Raw genomic sequence first — 19,886 nt, forward strand, 5'->3', positions numbered from 1 at the left:
GGTATGGACTATGTTTTTTTTGCCTTCCTCTGTAGCAGGGAGTATGGCCCTCAACCTGGGATCTTTTTACATTAACAGCATTTTATAGAAGCAGGACTGGCTGCCATAGTCCCCCTGCTTTACCTGTGGTAGGTTAGGGTGTTATGTCTTGTGCTGTGTCAGGATTGAGGGTAGTAGGATAATTTGGAGAGGGATAACCTTCCTCAGGCAGAGGGTTGGATTCTCTGGAGGTCCCTTCCATCTCCACTTCTATGATGGGAGTAGCAACAGCTTGAGAAAAAGTCACTCTTTGCTGGAAGCAAGCTGTATCAGCAAAAGGCAAGAGCACTTACATGGTGGCTCCCAGTGCTAGGTCTGCCCATTTCACCTTGTGTGCATGGATAGTTGTAGGAGGGCTCTAGCTCTGTTGAGGACACAAAGCTTTTTGAGATGTAACAGGCAGACGTGAGCAGTTGTTTTTATTTTAATCCAGTGACATAAGCAGCAAGGAAAAATACACATTCAAACTAGAGCTCCTCAGCAGCCACACCAGAAATGATTTGCATGTTTATTTTTCATTAAAAACCCAACCTCCCGGCACTTTCACCCTTCACATATGGCACAGTCCTCACAAGCAGCAGAAGGGGAAGTTTGACTGCAGAAGGTTTCTGTCCAATACGCTGAGCAGCTCCTGAAAGAGCTGGGCACTGGGCAGCTTTGGTATTTGCTAATCAGGTCAGAGAAGGGTGGCATTGATGTGGAAACTCAACCACAGAGGATTTAGGGGCTTCAGAAAGAAAAGGAGGGCCACACACAGAAACACAAGATCAGCCTCCACGCAAAGCAGCAGCTCCAACTACTGCTAATTTGCTTTGCAACTGGAAGCTCCCAGGCCCATTTCTGCACCAAAAGCCAAGCATTCACCCCAAGGTAGGGCCTGTCTCTGGGATTATATCTTTGAATTCTTCCAACCAGAGTGGCACTACTTGAAGCCAATTCCTACCTTGGTTCTGTCACAGAGTACAAAGACTGTCATGAAAGCAGTGGTGCTTTAAGCTTTGGGCCAGATGAGAAGGGGCAGTCTGCAGGCCAGATCCTGCAGACATTGGCCCAGCCCTATATTAAGGGCTGCCCATGGACCGGATGACATGACCCTGCAGGTCAGGTTGAGCACCACTGGTAGAGTCAGGTTCAGAGAAAGACCCACATGCAGAGGCTTTTCATTAGGGTGACCACAAGCTCAAGCTCCAGCCCTGCCCAGCCCATGACCTCTCTCCTGCCACAACAGAGTTACAGTGGAGCTTTTCCAGGCTAGCATGTGATGGTATCCAGGGCCGAGACAGACAGCAGGTTAAAAATCAAGCACTCCTTGCAGACATTAAAAAAACCCCAAAACCAGCTTTACCAGAAGAAGCAGTGTGTTACATATGCTGCAGAACCAGGTTGAAGTAAGAATTAGGTGCTTCAGCAGGGCTTTTTGGCACTTTTAGCTAAAGCTAATTCAGTCAGCTACTCAATCAGATAAAAGTGCCCAAAAAGCCTCCCTAAAGTGCCCAGTCTTTACAAGTGTCAGACAAGCTGGCTTGAACTAACGCACTGCCTCTTCTAGGCGTGTGCAGGACTTGGTGCAGAAATGCGCTAAGTTTAAAGCAAAGCACTTTTTTTTTTTTTTTAATGTCTGCAAGCATCCAAGAGGTCTTTGGACAAAACCCCCTTGGGTGCCCAGCTACACCTGAAAAGCAAAAGGTCTGTGCAAGATCCCTGCATCCAGCACATCTAATGGTACAGGCTGCTGTGATGTAAAAATTCCTAATACATGGCTTCAACTCCTGAATCACTTTGTACAAACATCTCACATGGGTCCTGTGCTCAGCATGTCACTTCTAGTCTAGCAATGCCAGGAGTCACCGGGGTACAAGTGGGAAGCCTGGGTAGCAACAGGAAGGCAGTAGTCCTCTGTGGACAGGGAATGTCTGAACAAGGTAATTTGTTTAAAAGAAAGGCCAGCCTTGCAGGCCCACCACCATGGAGCAGGCAGTCTGGGAGCAGAGTCTCCAAGGTGAGTAGCCACAGTAGCCAACTGCAATACACCTGCACTAGCCCATGATCTGTCTTTCTTCACTGGCTTTGACAAGAAAAATGAGTATTTTCCTGACAAGTCAAGCAGTTCAAACATAAGCCAGCAAGCTGTTCAGAAAGCCTGAAGATTATTCACAGCCTCTGCAAATGCTGCAGAAGAGTCCAAGCAAGGCTTAGGGCTACAGTGAGACACTAGCTGAACAAGTATAAGCAATCTCTGTTCAGTTATAGGTTGGGGATGGGTTTCTTTTCCAGAGGTCTAAGAAGTGCTGTGCTCCCATCAAGACCACAGGAGGGCAGCAACTTTCCATTCTAGCATGGAGGAACCTTGATCCAGTGCCATCTGCATGGCAGACCAGGTTCCCAGACTGTGCTCCAGCAAGTACAGCTACTGTCCAACTGAGAGTAGACTGAAACACAAGCAACAAAGAATGGGAGCTCTGCATTCTGGGGACAGAATTTCAGATACTGGTCTTAAGTGTACAGGAAGGCCCTCAGCCCAATTTCCCAAACTTCAGGAACACTCATGTATTTGAGTTGGATTGAAACTAGACTCCACAGAAAGATGGGCTGGTGCCATTCCCATGACTGAGGAATAACTCCCAACCCAGGGAGGGCATCACCACACACCTCATAATGACAACTATGGTCGCCTGAAAGAAGGCTAAAAATGATCCCAGTGACAGGAAGCCATGAGCTCTCCAAGGGGCAGGACTCCTTTCCCTCTGCCCCTGTTTGAGGGGGAGCCACTAGCCAGCTGCAAGAGCACAGAAATATTCAGCACCCAGTCCCGTCTCTGCCAGGAGAGGTACATTCTTCCCGGCAGGAAGCCAAAACAACAAAACAAAGAAAAAAAACCCAACAACAAAAACCCCACAACAACCAACACTGTCTAACATACAAGAGCTCCAGAGCCTCATTCTCAAGGGAAAATTAAAAAAAAGTTTAGTCACATCCACATACATCACATTATAAAATAAGCAATAATTCATGTAACACTTGCCTGAGCAAGGAGGATGCAGGGAGAGGCTGAGAAAGCTCCTTGTTGGCAGGAACAGAATTCACCCTTGACCTCTAGCAGGCCAGCCTTTCAAACCTCCACTCCCACCACCACCTCCACCTCCTGGACTACAGCTGTATGGCTGGGTGCCAGATAGCCCTAACTGCTGTCAGGCAGGGGCAGGATCTCAGCCTGCACACAGCATCCTTGCCAGACAAGGACTACACAGCTAAATTCTAGTCAACAGCTTTGAACTTTGACCATCTCAATGAACCAAGCTTGAAGGAATTCAAAGGCAATTTAGCTTAAATATAAAAATAAATTTATTTTGTTAAAAAATGTTTAAATAGTTTTTAATTTAGAGTTCAGCAGACGCACACACTCACACAGCTGAAAGAGTAAAAAGACTTGGCAGCCAGTCACTCTTGGAAAGGGGGGGGGGGGCAGCCAGGGCATTGGACCCTCTGCCCCAGGTGCAGCAGCTACCTTCATAGAAAAGGGGAGCAATGCTCCTAGAGGCTGTGGCCAAGCTCTCCGTCACAATGGGCATCAACATCCTGGCAATCTCTTCCAGCAGGACCTCCCAGGCACAAGGATGGCTCCAGGGCCTGCAGGCTGGAAACTGGCATGGATGTCTCTAGGACATGAACTGGTGTGGGCAAGTTCAAAGACAATTCCCAGACAGTGCAGAGGACACCAGGTCTGTCAGTTCTTGATTAGTTTTCTTTAGTGTCTTTAGCTGGAGCCAAGAGGTCTCTTGCACCTGGGAGATGGCTCCTATCAGTACACCACAGGACCTAGGCTGGGTCGTGAGCCTGGCTTATGGGGCAGATTGAGAACAGACCCAGCCTGGAGCACAGGCTATGAAGAGGCTGCCACAATGTGATACCCACCCCCCACAGCTGCCATTCTTTCAGTCACAACAGTTAAAATACAGAATTCATTCACCACTAGTAGCCACACAAAGATGCTACTGTCGACAACCAATTAGCCAGGGTGCATCCCCCGCCCCCAAAAAACTTTAAAACAGCAAGTCCGGCATTACCAACATGCCGCCACGCATACGGTTCAATTCTTCCTCCAAACTCGATTCAGTGAGCGTAAACAGAGAGCAGAACATACAGGGCTTTACACAGACAAGATCTGTAGAAACTAACCCAAAGCATCACAGATGGCTGAAATCGTAAGTGGCAGCACCCATCCCACAGGGCAGAGCACAAACTCAGGACACTTATCATGTACCGAAGGGTACCAGACTCCTGTTCTCCCTCTGGTGCAGAGGTGGTGTTAGTTCCTGCAGCACAGCTCCAGCCAAGGACATGGCCCACCCATGCTGCTCTCTCCCAACAGAGACTGAGCCAGGAGCATGGTATTACAGAAGGCCTTAGCTGATGCTTGGGAGCTACAGGAGCTAGATGGCATGTTCTGTTTAGAGCACCAACATATTTAAACCCCTGCAGGGGCCAGTACCACTCACTGGAAAGGGTAAGCCAGGCAGAGTTTTGTCGAGTAGGCACCTGCTAGGCCAAATCAGAGCAGTCCTTCAGGAGGAGGGGTCTTTACTTGGTCATTAGATTACACCACAGAGAAAGACTTCTTGACCAGTGAAGATTCTTCCCCAACCCAGGAACAGCAGTTCAGGACAAAACTGCTACCTCTGGCCTGCCCAGAGGGCGGGAGAACATGCCACTTAGCAGGGTAGGGAGGTAGGAACACAGGGAGATGGCAGCTGAAGCAGCAGGGTGTCAGTTGCTGTCAGACACAGGCTGGGAATGTGACCCTGGGGCCAGCATCCAGAGCATCTCCAGAAGCTCCTGCTCTGCATGCTCAGCCCATGGAGACCAGCCTGTCAGTGTAGTCAGGGAAAGAAGGGCACAGGAGCAGCTACAGGAAGCAATGGGAGAATTTTAAACATTATGAAACACGGAGAAAAAAAAGTTAGGGAGGAAACTGTAGATATGTACAGAGGTTTATCCAGTCTCGGCTGTGGAAGTGTTCAAGTAAGAAGGGTTTGGTTTGCCCCATCTCATGTAGAAGAGTTGCTGCCACCCAGAACTGGCTCCAATGGATTTCACAGACATGAGCAGCTGAACTGCAGGGGCTCAGCTGCTTGTGTAGCTGGTCGCTCTACACTGAGTCTTGGCTCAAGCAGCTGGGCTGGGGCTTATCACAGCAAGGCCAGAAATTCATGGCCAGAAAATTGACGAGGCTACTTTTTGCGGGTGTGCTGCCTTCGTGCCTGCAGACGCTGACGGGCCCCAGTCTTGGATCCTGACCCAATGGAGAATGATGGTGCTAAGGAGACAAAAAGACGCTGTGAGTACATCCCATGCCTGTGCCCTGCTGGTCTGAGAAGAGACACTCCAGAACAAACAAAGGCTCCTTACAGTGTTAACTTATTGCATAGGGTTTGCTTCCCAGGGGTCTGGATACCTAGATACCACTTTCCTTGCTCATGCTCCTCTCCCCAGCCCTAATTTACCCCATGCAGAGAACCAAATATCTGCAGCAGAGAACAGTGACAGCCTTTCCCAGCCTCAGGAAGCAGCCAGGGCAGTGTTATGACCTTCTTCAAAGGCAGTCAATTACTTGACTTTGCACACGAGTGGCTGTTACAGATGCACTTCCAAGCACCCGAAAGCCAGCAGCCAAACCAACCGTCCCCTCCCCCATCTTCTCCCCTCTCCATCCAGAAGGGCAACTGAGAGTAGACTCTGCTTTAACAGCAGGTTTATGTCCACATCCTAGCCTTACAGAACAGTGTTGCATCAGTCCCCTTAGATGAAAAGCACCCCAAAGGAAATCTTACCAAACGATGGCCCCACACTTCCAAAACCTGAAGCAGGAGTGCTGGGGGTTCCAAAGGAAAGGCTGTTGCTCCCACCTCCTGCTGCTCCTGGGACAGGGGTACTCTGCCCAAAACTGGGTGCAGCAGTTCCTGAAAAACACCACCTTGCTGTAAGTCTGGATGAAAGGTGTAGGATGAGAGATGGCCCAGAGGCCAAGGTCACTGTGGGAGAGGAGTCTACTGTCTGAGGAAGTATCTATTCCAAAGGAAGGCCATAGCTCAGGACAGAGAAGAGGCTCCTGCAGGACCAGTTTAGACACATCATTGCTTCCCTCCTGCTGGACAGCAGAGGGAATGTATACACACCCCTGAGATGTCCCCACTCAAAACACAGAAGCATCTGCCACAGGACAGGCCCCTGGCACCTCTCTCTCACTGCCTCTCAGCCTCTTCTTCCAAGAGGATCAGTGGACTGCCCAGGGTAGTAGGAGCTTACTTCACTAAGGGGTCAGAAATACTATTGAACGGCCTATGTTTAATCCAGTGGGATTAGCTGAACACAGACCTACTTCCCACTACCCCCAAAATGCAGCCAGGCTGTACCTGCCTCAAAGAACTAAGCTTAGCAGACACAAATCTTTGCCTTCATGCAAAATTAAGTCAGTAGGAAGTGGGGTTTCCAGTAACAAAAAAACTTGACCCCTCTAAAGTGAAGCCTTCTAGTAGCTGCCTCGTCCTAATGAACAGCTGGGGGATGGGCACAGTTAATAGCTGTACCGTATGCTTAGAGAAGCCAGGAGTAAGAGACGAGAAGCATGGCATGGCCACTGCCTACATTCACTTAGACCTCCCCTCATGCCCAGCCAGTCTTATTCTGAAACAAGCCAAACAGAATTTGCTTGTGCCCAACAGGTGGGTAGACACCTTACCTCCAAACACAGGCTTGTTATCAGGTGTGCCAGCTGCAGAGAAGGCAAATGACGTGCTCTGGTTCTGGGCACCCAGCGTGTTCTGCGTCAGGGGGGAGCCAAAGAGTGTTATGGCACCTGCCGATCCGGTCTGCCCAGCCCCAAAATTAAATGCTACAGCAGGAGTACTTCCACCTAAGGAAGGTGTTCCAATGCCAAAGGCACTGGGTCCTGTGCTTTGCTGGGTGGATGCCCCAAAAGTGAATGGAGATGAAGTAGCACTGCCAAACACCATGCCCCTGGCCCCACTGTTTGTAGTCTGGGTGTTGGAACCAAAACTTGATGTGGTGGTTGTGGTGGCTGTTCCAAAGGAGAAGATGGATGTGGTGCCTCCAAACGCTGGCTGGCTGCTGCTTGTGCCGAAGGAAGCCTGGCTGTTGGCACCAAAGGCTGGCTGAGTGTTGCTGCCAAATGCTGGCTGAGCAGTAGACTGGGTTGTGGAGGCTCCAAAGCTGAAAGGGGCACTAAAGCTTGCTGGGCCAGTTGTAGGCTTGTTGGCAGACTGGTGGCTGTCTGGGGTACCAGTGCCAAATGCCGGCTGACTAGCTGCCCCCGAGTATGCAGGAGGTGGTTTGGCACCAGTGCCAAAGGAACAAAACGGAGTGAGGGAAGAGCCAAAAGACAGTGTTGACTGGCCTGCTGTTGCTGGGGTTGAAGAAGTCAGAGCAGTGCTGCCAAAAATACTGAAGCCGGTGGTGGTGGTGGTGGTGGTAATGGTGGAAGGGGTGGCCTGTGCTACATTCAAGGGTGCCTGGCCAAAGGTGGAGCCCACTGGAACATTAGTGGTGGTAGTAGCCGTGGTGACAGCAGGCTGTCCAAACCCAAAAACAGGGCCTGTGGATGCAAAGCCTGCTTCTGTGCTGGGAACTGAGCTTGAAGGGGCTCCAAAGAGGAAGGGCTGAGATGCACTGGTGGAGGTGGCTGTGCTGACAGCTGGGCTGGCTGACACACTGGTGGAGCTCGGCAGGTTAAGCCCAAAACTGAACATGGGCTTCGTAGTGCATTCAGTGATGGTACTCAGTACAGTGCTGGTCGTTGCTGCAGTTGTGAAGATGCTATTGGGGAAGCTGGCAAACACAGGGGGGGTTGTGGTGGAAGCTGTGGTCACATCAGCAGTGGATGCCAGCTGAGAGGCCTGCTTAAATGCAAAGGGAGAAGCTGTTGCTGAGGGTCCAGATGTCGTCAAGCTCCCAAAAACAGGCTTGAACATTGTGGTGCTGGCAGGGGAGGTTGCTGAGAGAGATGTAGCACTGGAAGACACCGTGACTGTTGTGGAAGTGCCAGCTGCAGAAGGCACCATGTTCTCGCTTTTTGGCAAGGTGCCAAAGATTGGCTTGAACACAGGGGCAGTGGTGATTGGGGTGGAAGATGTAGCTGTTGCTGCTGCAGGCTGGCTGGCAGGAGGAATGCTCAGCATCCCAAAAAGGATGCTTGGTTTAGGGGAGGAGGGAGGTTTGCTAGGGGTCGGGCCTAGCTCCAGTGAAGTGGGAACCCCCAGGCTGCTTTCACTGCTGCCAGGCTGGACAAGGGAGCAGGGAGGGGCTAATGGAACAGGTAAGTTTAACATGGGCACAAGCTTCGAGTCAGATGCTGTAACAGACAATGAGCTTGAATTCAGTGGTACATTGGAGGCTGACAACAGAGGGGCTGCTGGAACTGGCTGAGAAGTCGCTGCAACTCCTGTCGAATCTGAGGGAGAGAGATCATTTAGAGACTTTTTATAACCAGATATGACTAGTGCTACTAAGGAAACTAACTAGAAACCTGGGTGGGGTAATAAAACTACGCCAGCATGAGCCCTACCTGGCACAAACATAGACCAAATTGAATGTTACAGCCCATGAAGGCTGGCCAGGAAATCTGTACAGTGTAGGCTTTATGGGGAAACCCACTGAAAACCCAGCTGTTTGACAGCAACTATTTCCATCACATTCCAGGTGGGATTTCCTGGAGTCAGCTGAGTTTAAGCTGCACCAGGAACAAGTGATGCTGCAAATCCCAACCTCATACTGATGCCTGCATGAGGAGCTCCCCCCAACAAAACCCTGATCACCAAGTCTAAGTGCCCCAAGCCAGAGCCTCAGGACTGCTCCCACCCTGCCCAATCACAAACCTGAAAGCACAGGAATACTCTGGCTGTTCTGCATTTTCTTCAGACTTTCCAGTAAGGAGCCAGTGCTGGCAACCAGAGGAGCTGTCAATACAGATGTAGGCCCAGTAGACATCAGTGTGAATGACAGGGGTTTGGATGCAGGGATGGTCTCCGCAGAACTGGTTGCAGGGGAATCTATTGTGGCGGAGTGAGAGCAAAATGCTTAAATCCCTTGCTAAGGAAGATGCAGACAGCAGTTACTGAAGGCACCACAGTCTGATGCAGCTAACAACACTATAAGGATGGCATAAGTCATTAAGCTGTCTTCAGGGCCTTGACCACACCACCCAGAGCAGCAGAAAATAGAATACCTGTTCACTGGCCTCCAAGAAGAGGAAGCTATATCACGCATGAAGAGACTCTGGCCTGTGCTATGCAGATGTTCAGACTACATAACCTCACTGGTCTATGCTGGTCTTACAGATAGGTCAGAGACTCTCTCCAGTTTCTTACTACCCCCCACCCCCCAGACTCACTCCAACTACCCTTCTAGCCAGCTAGCTCCTATAGGAAGGAATGGCAGCAGAGGGGTCCTTACCAGTCTTATCCTCCAAGACTTTGTTGAAACACTTGAGCACTGCCTTCTTTTCTGCATCCAAGTCCTCGACTGTGACAGGAAAGCTCAGCTGAGGGGGAGGAGGCTGCCAATGGAAGAGTGTCACTTGAGTTCCCTCCTGCAGAAGGCAGACAGAGCCTTGCCAGGCTCCCAGCAATGCCACACAGTGGCAACAGCTGCAAAGATGGTTCTGCCATAGCACAATACCAGAGGCCTAACCCCTGTCCATTTTGCCTATTACATGCACATGAATTTGGGGTTGTTTTCAACATGGGTCTGAGAGCATAGCAGACCTTTCCCTGTAAATCACCACAAGTCAAACACATTCTACTACATGCCAAGTGCTGGAACTAGCTTCACTTCCCACAAGGCAGGAGCTTCCATCCCAGGAACAAACAGCTGAGTCTCTCCCTGCCTTTGTAGAAAAGGTAACCATCATATCCCACAGAGAAAGTCAGCAAGGGCTGCAAGGAGGCAACGTACCAAGGCAAGCTGGTCTCCTCGGCGGGAGGACAGCAGCTGGATCTTCCGCTTGCGCTTCCCACTGCTCTCTGACAGGGAGGGTAAGCTCAAGGAACTTTGCTTCTTTTGCACAGGGGTCTCCACAGCTAGAGAAGGGGGAACAAATGAAAACTAGGGGCTCCACATAGAAGAGGAATACAATTTACACATCCTGCCACAGGAACTTGCTTACCAACACGTTAGTCTCCCTCCTTCCAGAGGGAAGGGAAATTCTCCTCCAGATAACCCTGCCTGGGAGCACAGAGCCACAGGCTGTGGTACAAGATGAGCACAGGGCTCCAGGGTTTCCTGGATGAATGGTTGGCCATACCTGCAAACTGAGGAGGCAGCTTGTGTGAAGACTCCCAGGGACTGCTAAGCAGACTGCTCCCAAACATGCTGCTGCCATTAGCCATGAGGCCATTTAGCAACGTGGGTCAGCAGCATGGTGGTCACTTTACGTGGCCCCACACCACCCCCTAAAGCATTTAACCAATATACAAACCAGACAAGAGTTTATTTCGTCTAGCACCAAAATGTAGTCACCTCTGGGGTGAAGCATGGGAGCTTTTTATGCTGTCTAAAAGAAGATATGAAGAATACTGTGATGTGCAGCAATAACCAGGGAGGCATCCTGAAATTGTGTCAGGACGCTAGACATGATACTAGTTTGTTCCTTTGACATGTACAACAGAGCCTTTTTTTAAAAATGGATCTAGACATAGATACTCTAACAGGCAGCACCTCCAGCTACATAGATGCCTCAAGCAGCATGGAGTTGCTTCTCTGTTCTCATGTGGATACTGACCTAGTCCAACTCCACTTAAGCTTGCATATCTGGCAGGATCACAGACTAGCAGTAAAGGATCCGCACTAGGTGGCTGATACCTGGGTATGTTCGCCGCCCTGTCTCATAGGGACACCAAATTTTGCCTCCTTTCACTCTTCTGAATGGAACAGCTTACAAAATGTAGCTGAGCAGTCATTACCAGTGGCTTTCTGTTAGTGAAGTTGTCCTCCACTCGCTGCAGCATAACTTATGGTCCTACTTACCTCTCTCTGTCTGCAGTTCCATGTCAGATTTCACTGGGGTGGAAGTACTAGATCGATGTGGCTCTTCTTCTCTGCAGAGACAGGGGAAAACCTGTAAGGGCCAAACCTGTTTCCTCTTTCCAGGAGCAAAGGCTGACAGTACAGATTTACTTGCACTGCTCTGGCCCCACAAACCACAAATGTGGATCTTGGAGGCCACAAGCAAAACTGCCACCCACTAGCACTGCCCTGAGCACAGCCCAGTCCTAACACCTTGAAGATGCCTGGATGCAGAAGAGAGTGCTCCTGCTTCACAGACTGTCTGCATTCTGTAGAAGCAATGTCAGTCTCAGACTCCAGTGGTCTGTAAGCTGTTTTGAGACATCCACATTAGGTGTGAAGCCCTCTGGAAAATCAAGTCACACCAACATTTGTTTTATGACCAGCGTCCTATGCACTCCTGACTGAGAGGGGACAGATCTCCCAGGCAGGGCATAAAGAGCTGAACACCAAAGCAGATCAGAAGTGCTGAGGCACCTCTGCATCCCTTGGTGAGCAAACGGACGTCCTTGGAAGCAGAGATGTGTTAATTAACCAAATGGTGACAAGTCTTTTACTCTTCCCCAACTGCTGAGGTCAAGCAATCCAGGCCATGGAAACACTAGAGAACTGCAGGATGTACCACCTGACCAGCAGCCAAACAATTTAGGACACTAGAGAAATGGGCAGACATAATGCAGCCTCATGGAGAGATACTAGAGGAAAAACAAGGAAGAACCAGTTTAGCAAGATACTAAGGGATTGGAGTTAGCATGGAAAGGATTTGGAGTCCTAAGGAATGGATCATCCCAAGAAGACACTCCTTACCCCATCTCTTATTTAAGGAGACTGCAGTCTCCACTCAGGTTATCAGAAAGACATCCCCCTCCATACCAACAAAAAAAGGAAACAAGCAATGAGGGACAGAACAGAAAGGCAGTCAAGCTCACCTTGCTTTCTTAAGAGGCCTCTCTGGTGTCTGAGAGCGGGAAGATGCTGGACTGGAAAGAGGGGAAGTACTCAGGCCACTTCTCTTCCACACCTGAAACACAGAGACCTTACCTTTAGCAATACAGTAACAGTGATCTCGGCCAGCTGGAGGCTTTTGCCTCAGTCCTTGCTTGTCACAGTTTGTAACTTCTAAGAGGAGAACCAGGTGGGAGCAGTCTCACCACAATATAAAGTAACATGCAGCAACACTTGCCCTAGTGGAGCCCCAGAGCCTGTGCAAATGCTGGCCCAGCTGAAGTTTATGGGTCTTCATGTTCAAGCACACAGAAGACCACTGTTACCCTCCACAGTCCTGCCTGCAGCAGTACTCCTGTGTTCAAACATTACCCCCTCCCTCCAATGTTCATGTGACAGGCCCTGACACGGGTCCTGTTAGCTCACTGACAGTAAAGCCACCAACACATGTACAATTGCTCTGGCATGAACAGGTTATGTTCCTGATAGATGTTTGGCAGTTCACTGAGCCTACCTCAGGGACTTCAGAATTTGTCCCCTAGCACGGAAAAATCTTTAGCATCTAGGGAAAATCCATACTGAAAAAATTTATTTTAAAAGGTGTATCAGGTTCAGGGCCTTAGAACCTTCAACAAGATCCTCTTGAACTTGGGACACAAGCAAGTATCCCAGCAAGAGGAAAAGTTGGTCTTTTGTCGAGCAAAGTTTGGTCAACAAACCTTAGGGTCCAGGGTCCAGTTTGACAGTCCTGACCAATAGGAGTCATTAAGCAGTAGTTTTCTGGAGACCAATTGCTAGGAACCTGCCGATTTGCAATTCTGCGGATTCCACAAAATTCTGTGAATTTTGATGTCTGCTAAGTGCAGCCAGAAGGGAAGTTACCATACAGAAGGATGTGTTTAATTTCATATTTTTAACCCAGAACATCAGATTTGAGTCTCACTTAGCTGTAGTGCCCTCAGCCAAGTATGAGGAGCACAGCATTCTTTTTGGTGAGAAGATTCTATCTGAGGAGGGCTCCATGCCAGGGTATTTGACTGCCACCCACAAAGAGTACAAAGAAGCACAGCCAGCAGGTAGGCAGGTGTCAGCAATGGCTACAACTAGCCTGTTCCATGACTAAATGGGAGAGCTTTACCAAATGTATTTGTGCTGCACTCAGCTACAAAGACTCTTTGTGGGGTTTACAGCTCAGCGTTTGGTAATGCTTCATCAGGTTCATGACCTTGGGCAGTCCCACAGGTCTGTGACACTCCTCACGCCAGCCACCACTGTCAATTGCAGATATGTTGTGTCCTACCTGCGAGAGGCCCCGGGTAGAGCTGTAGGAGCTGGCGATGGCATTGCGAATGGAGCTGGGAATCCCACCTGTGTACATGTTGTTCATGGAGCTGATGGAACTGCTACGTGATCTCTTGTTTAGGCACTCATCTAGACACTGGGAGGTAAGGCCCCTCTTCAGAGAGCCTGGCCTGGAGAGGGAGAGAGAAGTTTGAATGTTTTCCTCACCCTTGTACAGAGCTTCCAAAACCCAAACCCTTTGCTGCATGCTCACTGAAAATCTCTGCCTGCAAATCTGGTTTCTGCCACTAGTACAAATTACCAAGACCTCAATAAGGATTTTCCAGCAATGGGATTACTGGAGCTCCCAGTAATGAAGCAAGCAGCCAGCAGATGATGAATACATCTTAGATGGCTCTGCCTTCCTCGGGACCCTAAACTCCTTGATGCTTGTAACAATCAAGACGCAGAAGTGGCCCTTCCTGTGACAAGGACTTTGCACCTCAGCAAGGAAAAACTTAACACCTTTTCCCAAAATTACTCTTTAGGCCTAAACTCAATTGGCTAGCTCTACAGAGCCTCCTTGCTGCCTTGCCTCTTAGCTGAAGCTAGGTCCCTTACAATCTGAGAAGTCACTTACTTGGGTACAAGAGAGGCTGGGGCTCCATTTGCCACCAGAGGCTCAAACGCTGACTGTCCACTCCCACTGCTGTCATGTCGCCTGCAAGAGAAAGACAGGGATCTCCTCAAAGTCCAGAAAGACCTACCCACAGGAATCAGGCACTGCTTTGATCAAGGTGGTTGCAGGAACCATTCCCAGAAAGGTCTCACACTGCCTCCTGCACTGCAACAAACTGACTTAATTCCACAAACCACCCCTGCTGGACAGGTGTCAAGGTTTAGGTCAGGCTTACGTTCCAAAATGCTGTCATAGATCTACCAGTCATGGTGTGAAGGTGTGTGTGATCTGGCATGGGCAGAGCTGGGCCAAAATTACCCCTTCATGAAGATGCAGCAGTACCAACAGATTGTTTCATTTGTGGTCAGGAAATATATGGTTTTACTATACTAACACAAATCATAGCTTTGCCAACATAACCTCATAATTTGTCGGCATATGTATCCACACTCTGAAACCAGCATTAGCATTCTTGTGTGGTCAAAGCCTCAGTCTAGCACAGGGACGGGCGACTATTTCAGGCAGAGGGCCGCTTACCAAGTTTTGGCAAGCTGCTGAGGGCCACATTTCCCTCTCCAATACAGGGAAGCAGGAAAAGCCCCATGCTCCCAGACCAGAAGTCTCTGCTAGGCAGGGGTTTTTGGCTGGGGGGCAGAGCTGGGCAGGTCTTGCTGGTGGGTCCTGCCACCAGCTTCCTTTGGGTCCTACTGTCCCTGGTTCCTGTCATCTTTGACAGGCAGCTAGGAGCAAATAAATATTAATTTTCTAAATTGTTTAGGGGCTGGATAGAATGCCCTGACAGGCTGGATCCGGCCCCGGGGCCGTATTTTACCCACCCTGGTTTAGAATCTCTCCAGGGATCAAGTACCATTTCCTCCCTTGGCATCTTGTTCCAGAACCCAACTGTCCACGATGACATTTTGCCTCAAGATGTAGCCTACTTCACCCTGCTCCACCATATTCCTGTTCCATCTCAGCTGACTAATGACGATTTGGATGTCTATCCTCTTTCAGCTCCCCTTTCACACCCAATACAATCAGTTCAGCTGCTGAGTAAAGCCAGTCAAGACAAACAAATTATGCTCTTTGGCCAAAGCCAAAATGTTTTGGAGAGGTCTGTTTCAGCAGCGTTTGTCAAGAAGACCTTGAAGCATTCTCTCATCAGACGGAGACCATACCCTAGCAGCAAGGGTACAGGATATGGGAGATCCAGTTCAAGATCCTGCTCTACACTCAGAGTGGTCCAGGATGAAAAGCTCTATTCTGGAATCTATTCTCCATCATTCCAGTCCAGTGCCCTCTTCACAAAGACAGACACAAACTCCATCTCCATGTCCATCTTGTATGGGCCCAGTTATGTTAGACCACATATCTGCAAACCAGTATCTGGTGTTCTTAATAACCTTGGCTAGTGGGGAGGAGAAAGACCTCCCAGTTCCCATTCTTTAGCGGACACCCACACTTTGGTTCTTAAGATGTAGGAAGGAGGCTTCAGAAGGACTTTTAAATTGTCCTTGTTTGGTTTTATGCCAGAACCTGAAGATGTATCCTACTTCTTTCTAAAGACTGAGGCAGACTGGAGAACTGACTGGTTTATAACAGAGATGCCATGGAAGTAAACCCTGAAGAAATCTGCAAAGCCTGGGTCTGCTTTGACAGCAGAAGTGATTTTTAGGATTCAGTTACTCTAACTCCGCATCTCAAGACTTCCAGCAAAAGAGGGGGATGCTAGGGCTGAAGCCCAGATGCCAGTTCTCTTTTCCCTGACTACTTCAAAGCACTGTTCTGTTGGGATTACTTACTCTTCTGGAGAGGCATAGTTGGAGAGAGAAAAAATTATTTGGGGGGAGCCACCCCCTCACCCTCCCGGCAGGTAAGTCTGTGGGAAGGGGCGAGGGGAGGAAAAAGGGCCATGGGTGGAGGGCCAGATCAAGGCCCCAGTGCTGAGGGAGGGAGTGGGGCAGAGGCAAGGGTAAGGGTGAGTGGGATCCTGGCCTGGCTGGGCTGGTTGGTGGGAAAGTCAGAGCCCAGGTGGTTTGTCCAGGGGTGTGGGAGACTCCCGCTGCTGTGCGCAACTCAGCGAAGGCCCAGGGGGCACGTGCCCCTCCATCTATAGTGGAGGTGGCTGCCACTGTGCACTGCGCTTTGCTCCCTGCTCCAGCTGTCACTGCCCCGAGAGCAGCATGATGCCATGTGTGTCCTAGCACTGGGAAGGAAGCAGCCCAGTGGTAGGCTGCCCAGCAATGGGACACACATGGCATCATGCCACTCTTGAAGCAGCAGCAGTGAGGTGCAGAGGCAGAGCAGAGCCCAGCCCACAGTGGCAGATTGCATACAGACTGGGGGGCAGGGGGGGTGTGGAACGACACGCCTTGGCTCCCCTGTGGTGCATGCACTGACGGGAGGCCCTCCTCTATCCCCAGATGCACCACCAGGCTCTGATTATCCCATGACCCAGCCCAGCCGGGGCCCCATTCACCCCTGCCCCACTCCCTCCCGCACTGTGAGGGTCTCGATTTGCCCCCTCAAGGCCCTTCCCCTTCACAAAGAAAGCAGACTGAAAAACTTACCTGCCATGCTGGGAAGCCACACGCCAGGGCTGCAATCCTGGCTGTGTATCTGAGTGTCTGCATTTCCCACCCCTGGCTGCCAAAGCGAGCCTGTGGCTGCACTGCGGTCCTACCTGCTGCCCTACATCTGGTGGGGCTGAGCTCTGGTAGCCCCCACCTTCTGCTGCTTATATGGAGAGGCTGGTTCTTCTCTCATTCAGATATGAAGAAGAATGCTTTGCATTCAAAGCTTGTCTAACATCATCCCATCCATATAGTTGGTCCAATAAAAGGTATCACTCCAAAAATCCTTGATTTTTGCATAATTTCTGGACCATTGCAGCTACATTGTTAACACTTCTTTCATTTCACACAGCTGGTATACTGCCCTGGTGATCTATTGCATTTATGAGGCCTCCATGCCTGACTGGAAGAAACACTTACTACCCCCATGCATCCCCACTTGCTAGCTCATTACCTCCTTTTGTTTTCCTGTTCAATGGGGAAAGTTTGGTCATCTTCCTCCTCCACAGCCCTCTTCCTGCTTTCTTTAAGGGCACTGAGCACAGTTTCTTTTGCACATGGATCCAGGGTGCTATTGGATGATAAGGCCACTGGTGAAATCAACTGCTCCAAGCTGTAATGTAGAATAGTGAGTTATGGGAGAGTGGAAACACATCTACTTCTCATTAGTAGAGTTCCATGAGGAGAGCTACCCACTGCCTTGAATGCTAAGCTGCCCCAGCACTGCTGAGACTTTCCTTTCCTTTAGAGGAGGAGTTCAGTTTCTGGACTAGCTTGTGACATAACAATCCTCCCCATAGCAACAAAACACTGCTCAACATGTGGATTAGGAGGTCACAACAGAGCTATGAGCTACAAACTCCCTGGGAGAGGTGCTTTAAGCAATCAAAGTGAAGGGCTACTGTGCAATAAGAATTGGTAACCCATTTTCTAGGCACTTTCCTCAGCTCTGCTCCTAGCAAGAGTTTTTATACAGCTTTTACAAGGGTGAAGTGATGCATTCATGGTACAATGCTGCATGCAACCCTCAGAGTATCTCAGAGCAGGGTCACTAAAGCAGAAGATACACTACTCGCTGACAGCACAGACAGGATGGGAGGAGAGCAAAGCTTTAGTTCTTGACAACAATAAGCAGCACTCATAACAGCACTCACAGTGATACTAACTGCATCAGATAGCAGTGCATTTACTGAGGGCTAGCTTTATGCATACTTTGCACATTCAAAAGGGAGAGGGGTACTGAAAGGCCCACGATGGTGTCATACTCACATGGGAGAATGGGACAAGTTGCTGTCTGGCGGAGCAATCTTCACTGTTACTGGGCTCTGCACCATGCTAGAGTTGCGAGCAGAAAGCACGCTTTTCTTCTGAAAGCCATCCCAGCATACTGTGGGCAGGGCCCCCAGTGAGGCATACTGGGCCTGCTGGATTGGATACCGCCGACGAAGAGTCTGCACAAATCGGGTTGGTGGGGTCAAGTGATTCCTGCAGACAAATACGCCACAGGGAATAAGGGACCCAGGAGAGGCAGAGGGATGCTAGTTGCTCAGTCACAAAGATCCCCTAAGCTCATGGCCCAGTCTGTCCATCCCTGAGAGATTAAAGCTACAAAACAGCAATGAGCTAGTGTATTTACTCTCATGCTGCTGCCCAAGTTCTATGCCCTCTGAAAGAGCAGACGGTTTTAGCACAAGCAGCAGCAGATACTGAAGAGCTAAAAAGAGATTCAACATACCAATTTCTGATCTGGTTATTATAAACAACAAATATTCATATCCCTCTCAGTGCCAAAGATTTGTAAGAGACCCAAGTAAAATGCAATCTTTTGCCAGCTGCTTCTTTTGGGATGTGGTTGGGCTAGTTCTCTGTATATAGCAAGAACAAGGGTTCCAGTTTGTATCTCAAGAAGAATTTATAGATGCAAGGTAGTCGTAAGACCAGACGTTGTGCCTGCACTAGCCAACAGGACCTCTGTAAAAACAGCATTCTTGTCAGAAAGACACAAACCAAGACCCTTTGGTCAGTGCAGGCAAGGCCTAGACAGCAAGGACCTCATCTCTGTACTGTAGCAAACTCTTCTGACTAGAGAGAGCTCACTGGAGTACATGGCTATAAAACCACATCCAGAACAAGAGAGAAGAAGGAACAGAAGAACTGACAATTTTTGCTAATACCTGTTCTGCTTAATGCTTTAACAACCTCAAGACCAAATGACCTCAGTTCATGTAACCCATACCATGTTCTCAAGCGTTAGCCCATGTTACATGTAAACACCAAGGCCATCCCAACCCTCTGTCCTGAGGATTCACAGATTTACGTCTTTCACCACAGAGCTGTAATTGTCCCCTCCCCCCTTACATCTCTCCTAATACACCACTTTGTCTAAATGTCTAAAATCCAGCTGCCAGTCTTTTTCTTAACTTGCTGTCAGAAATGCCTGGAGCCTAACTCCCTCCAGAAACGGCAGCACGAATGTCTGAAGACTCTTCTGCTGCTGTATGGGGACTTGGAAAGTCAGTTTTTCCACTAAAAGTGGCTGATTTTCCCAAGACACACTGTTAAGTACTCAAATTCTGATGCGATAAAATCCATCAAGTTATCACAACTTTCCCCCCTTTGAATTACGGGGCAGAGAGAAGGAATAGCACCCAGGAAACCCACTAATGTGCTGCTTTGCCAAAAAAAGAGTCCTCCTCCAGCCTAGAAACCTGGGTTAGTTTAAAGATAATGAATAAACAGCTGGACAGCAAGGTAGGATGAGCAATTCTCCAAACAGCTCTGAAGTGCCCTGAGCTGTGGCTAGAGCAGAAAATATGGCAGGGGCAGCTAAGTGGATAGATGGAAGCTGGGAGCTGGAGTCAGAGCCCTGCCTGCTGAGGCAAGAGCTGCCCAGCTGAAGCTTCCTCCCTGCCTGCTGCACCCCAAACTGCATGGGCTGCCAGGGGCTGGGCAGGGCTCAGGCTGATGTGGAACATCATGGGAGCACATGCCCGCTCCCCTCACCCCCCGCCAGATCCCAGGACCTAGTGCCCAGGCAGCGCCCCCACCAGCACAGGGAGCGGGTCAGGGCTTTGCACTGGGCCGGCATGGCATGGCATAGTAGCAGCCCGCCTCCGGCCCCTCGTACCGGCCTGGCCCAGCCCGCCCCGCTTCTGGGGAGTGGCTGCAGCGGGGAGCTGCTGGCCTGGCAGCGGCCCCTCATCAAAACCCCGTAAGTCCAACTGCCCGCCGGGCCGGGGCCGGGGCAACAGCCTAGCCGTGCCCGCCACCAGGACGCCGCCTCGGCCGCCGCA

General features: G+C 49.9%; 1 protein-coding gene across 3 annotated transcripts in view; it reads right to left on the reverse strand.

Moving 5' to 3' along the window:
* Positions 1-452: 452 nt before the first annotated feature.
* Positions 453-19,886, reverse strand: part of POM121 (POM121 transmembrane nucleoporin) — a 24,600-nt gene continuing 5,166 nt past the window's right edge. The window contains exons 2-13 of one of the 3 annotated variants that reach the window (XM_019546432.1): positions 17,863-18,078; positions 17,048-17,206; positions 13,982-14,062; positions 13,361-13,532; positions 12,045-12,136; positions 11,077-11,147; positions 10,006-10,130; positions 9,505-9,607; positions 8,928-9,104; positions 6,776-8,503; positions 5,868-5,996; positions 453-5,353 (exon numbers count right to left, since the gene is read on the reverse strand). In XM_019546432.1, coding sequence (XP_019401977.1) covers positions 5,268-5,353; positions 5,868-5,996; positions 6,776-8,503; positions 8,928-9,104; positions 9,505-9,607; positions 10,006-10,130; positions 11,077-11,147; positions 12,045-12,136; positions 13,361-13,532; positions 13,982-14,062; positions 17,048-17,206; positions 17,863-17,927 — 2,988 coding nt within the window. In that variant the 5' untranslated portion in view covers positions 17,928-18,078 and the 3' untranslated portion in view covers positions 453-5,267. Of the gene's footprint in view, positions 5,354-5,867; positions 5,997-6,775; positions 8,504-8,927; positions 9,105-9,504; positions 9,608-10,005; positions 10,131-11,076; positions 11,148-12,044; positions 12,137-13,360; positions 13,533-13,981; positions 14,063-17,047; positions 17,207-17,862; positions 18,079-19,886 lie in introns of those variants that run through there. The other 2 variants (XM_019546430.1, XM_019546429.1) reach the window with 2 other exon arrangements.

The sequence above is a fragment of the Crocodylus porosus genome, unplaced genomic scaffold (genome assembly GCF_001723895.1).
Source record: "Crocodylus porosus isolate Cpor-Errol unplaced genomic scaffold, CroPor_comp1, whole genome shotgun sequence".
Lineage (NCBI taxonomy): Eukaryota > Metazoa > Chordata > Crocodylia > Crocodylidae > Crocodylus > Crocodylus porosus.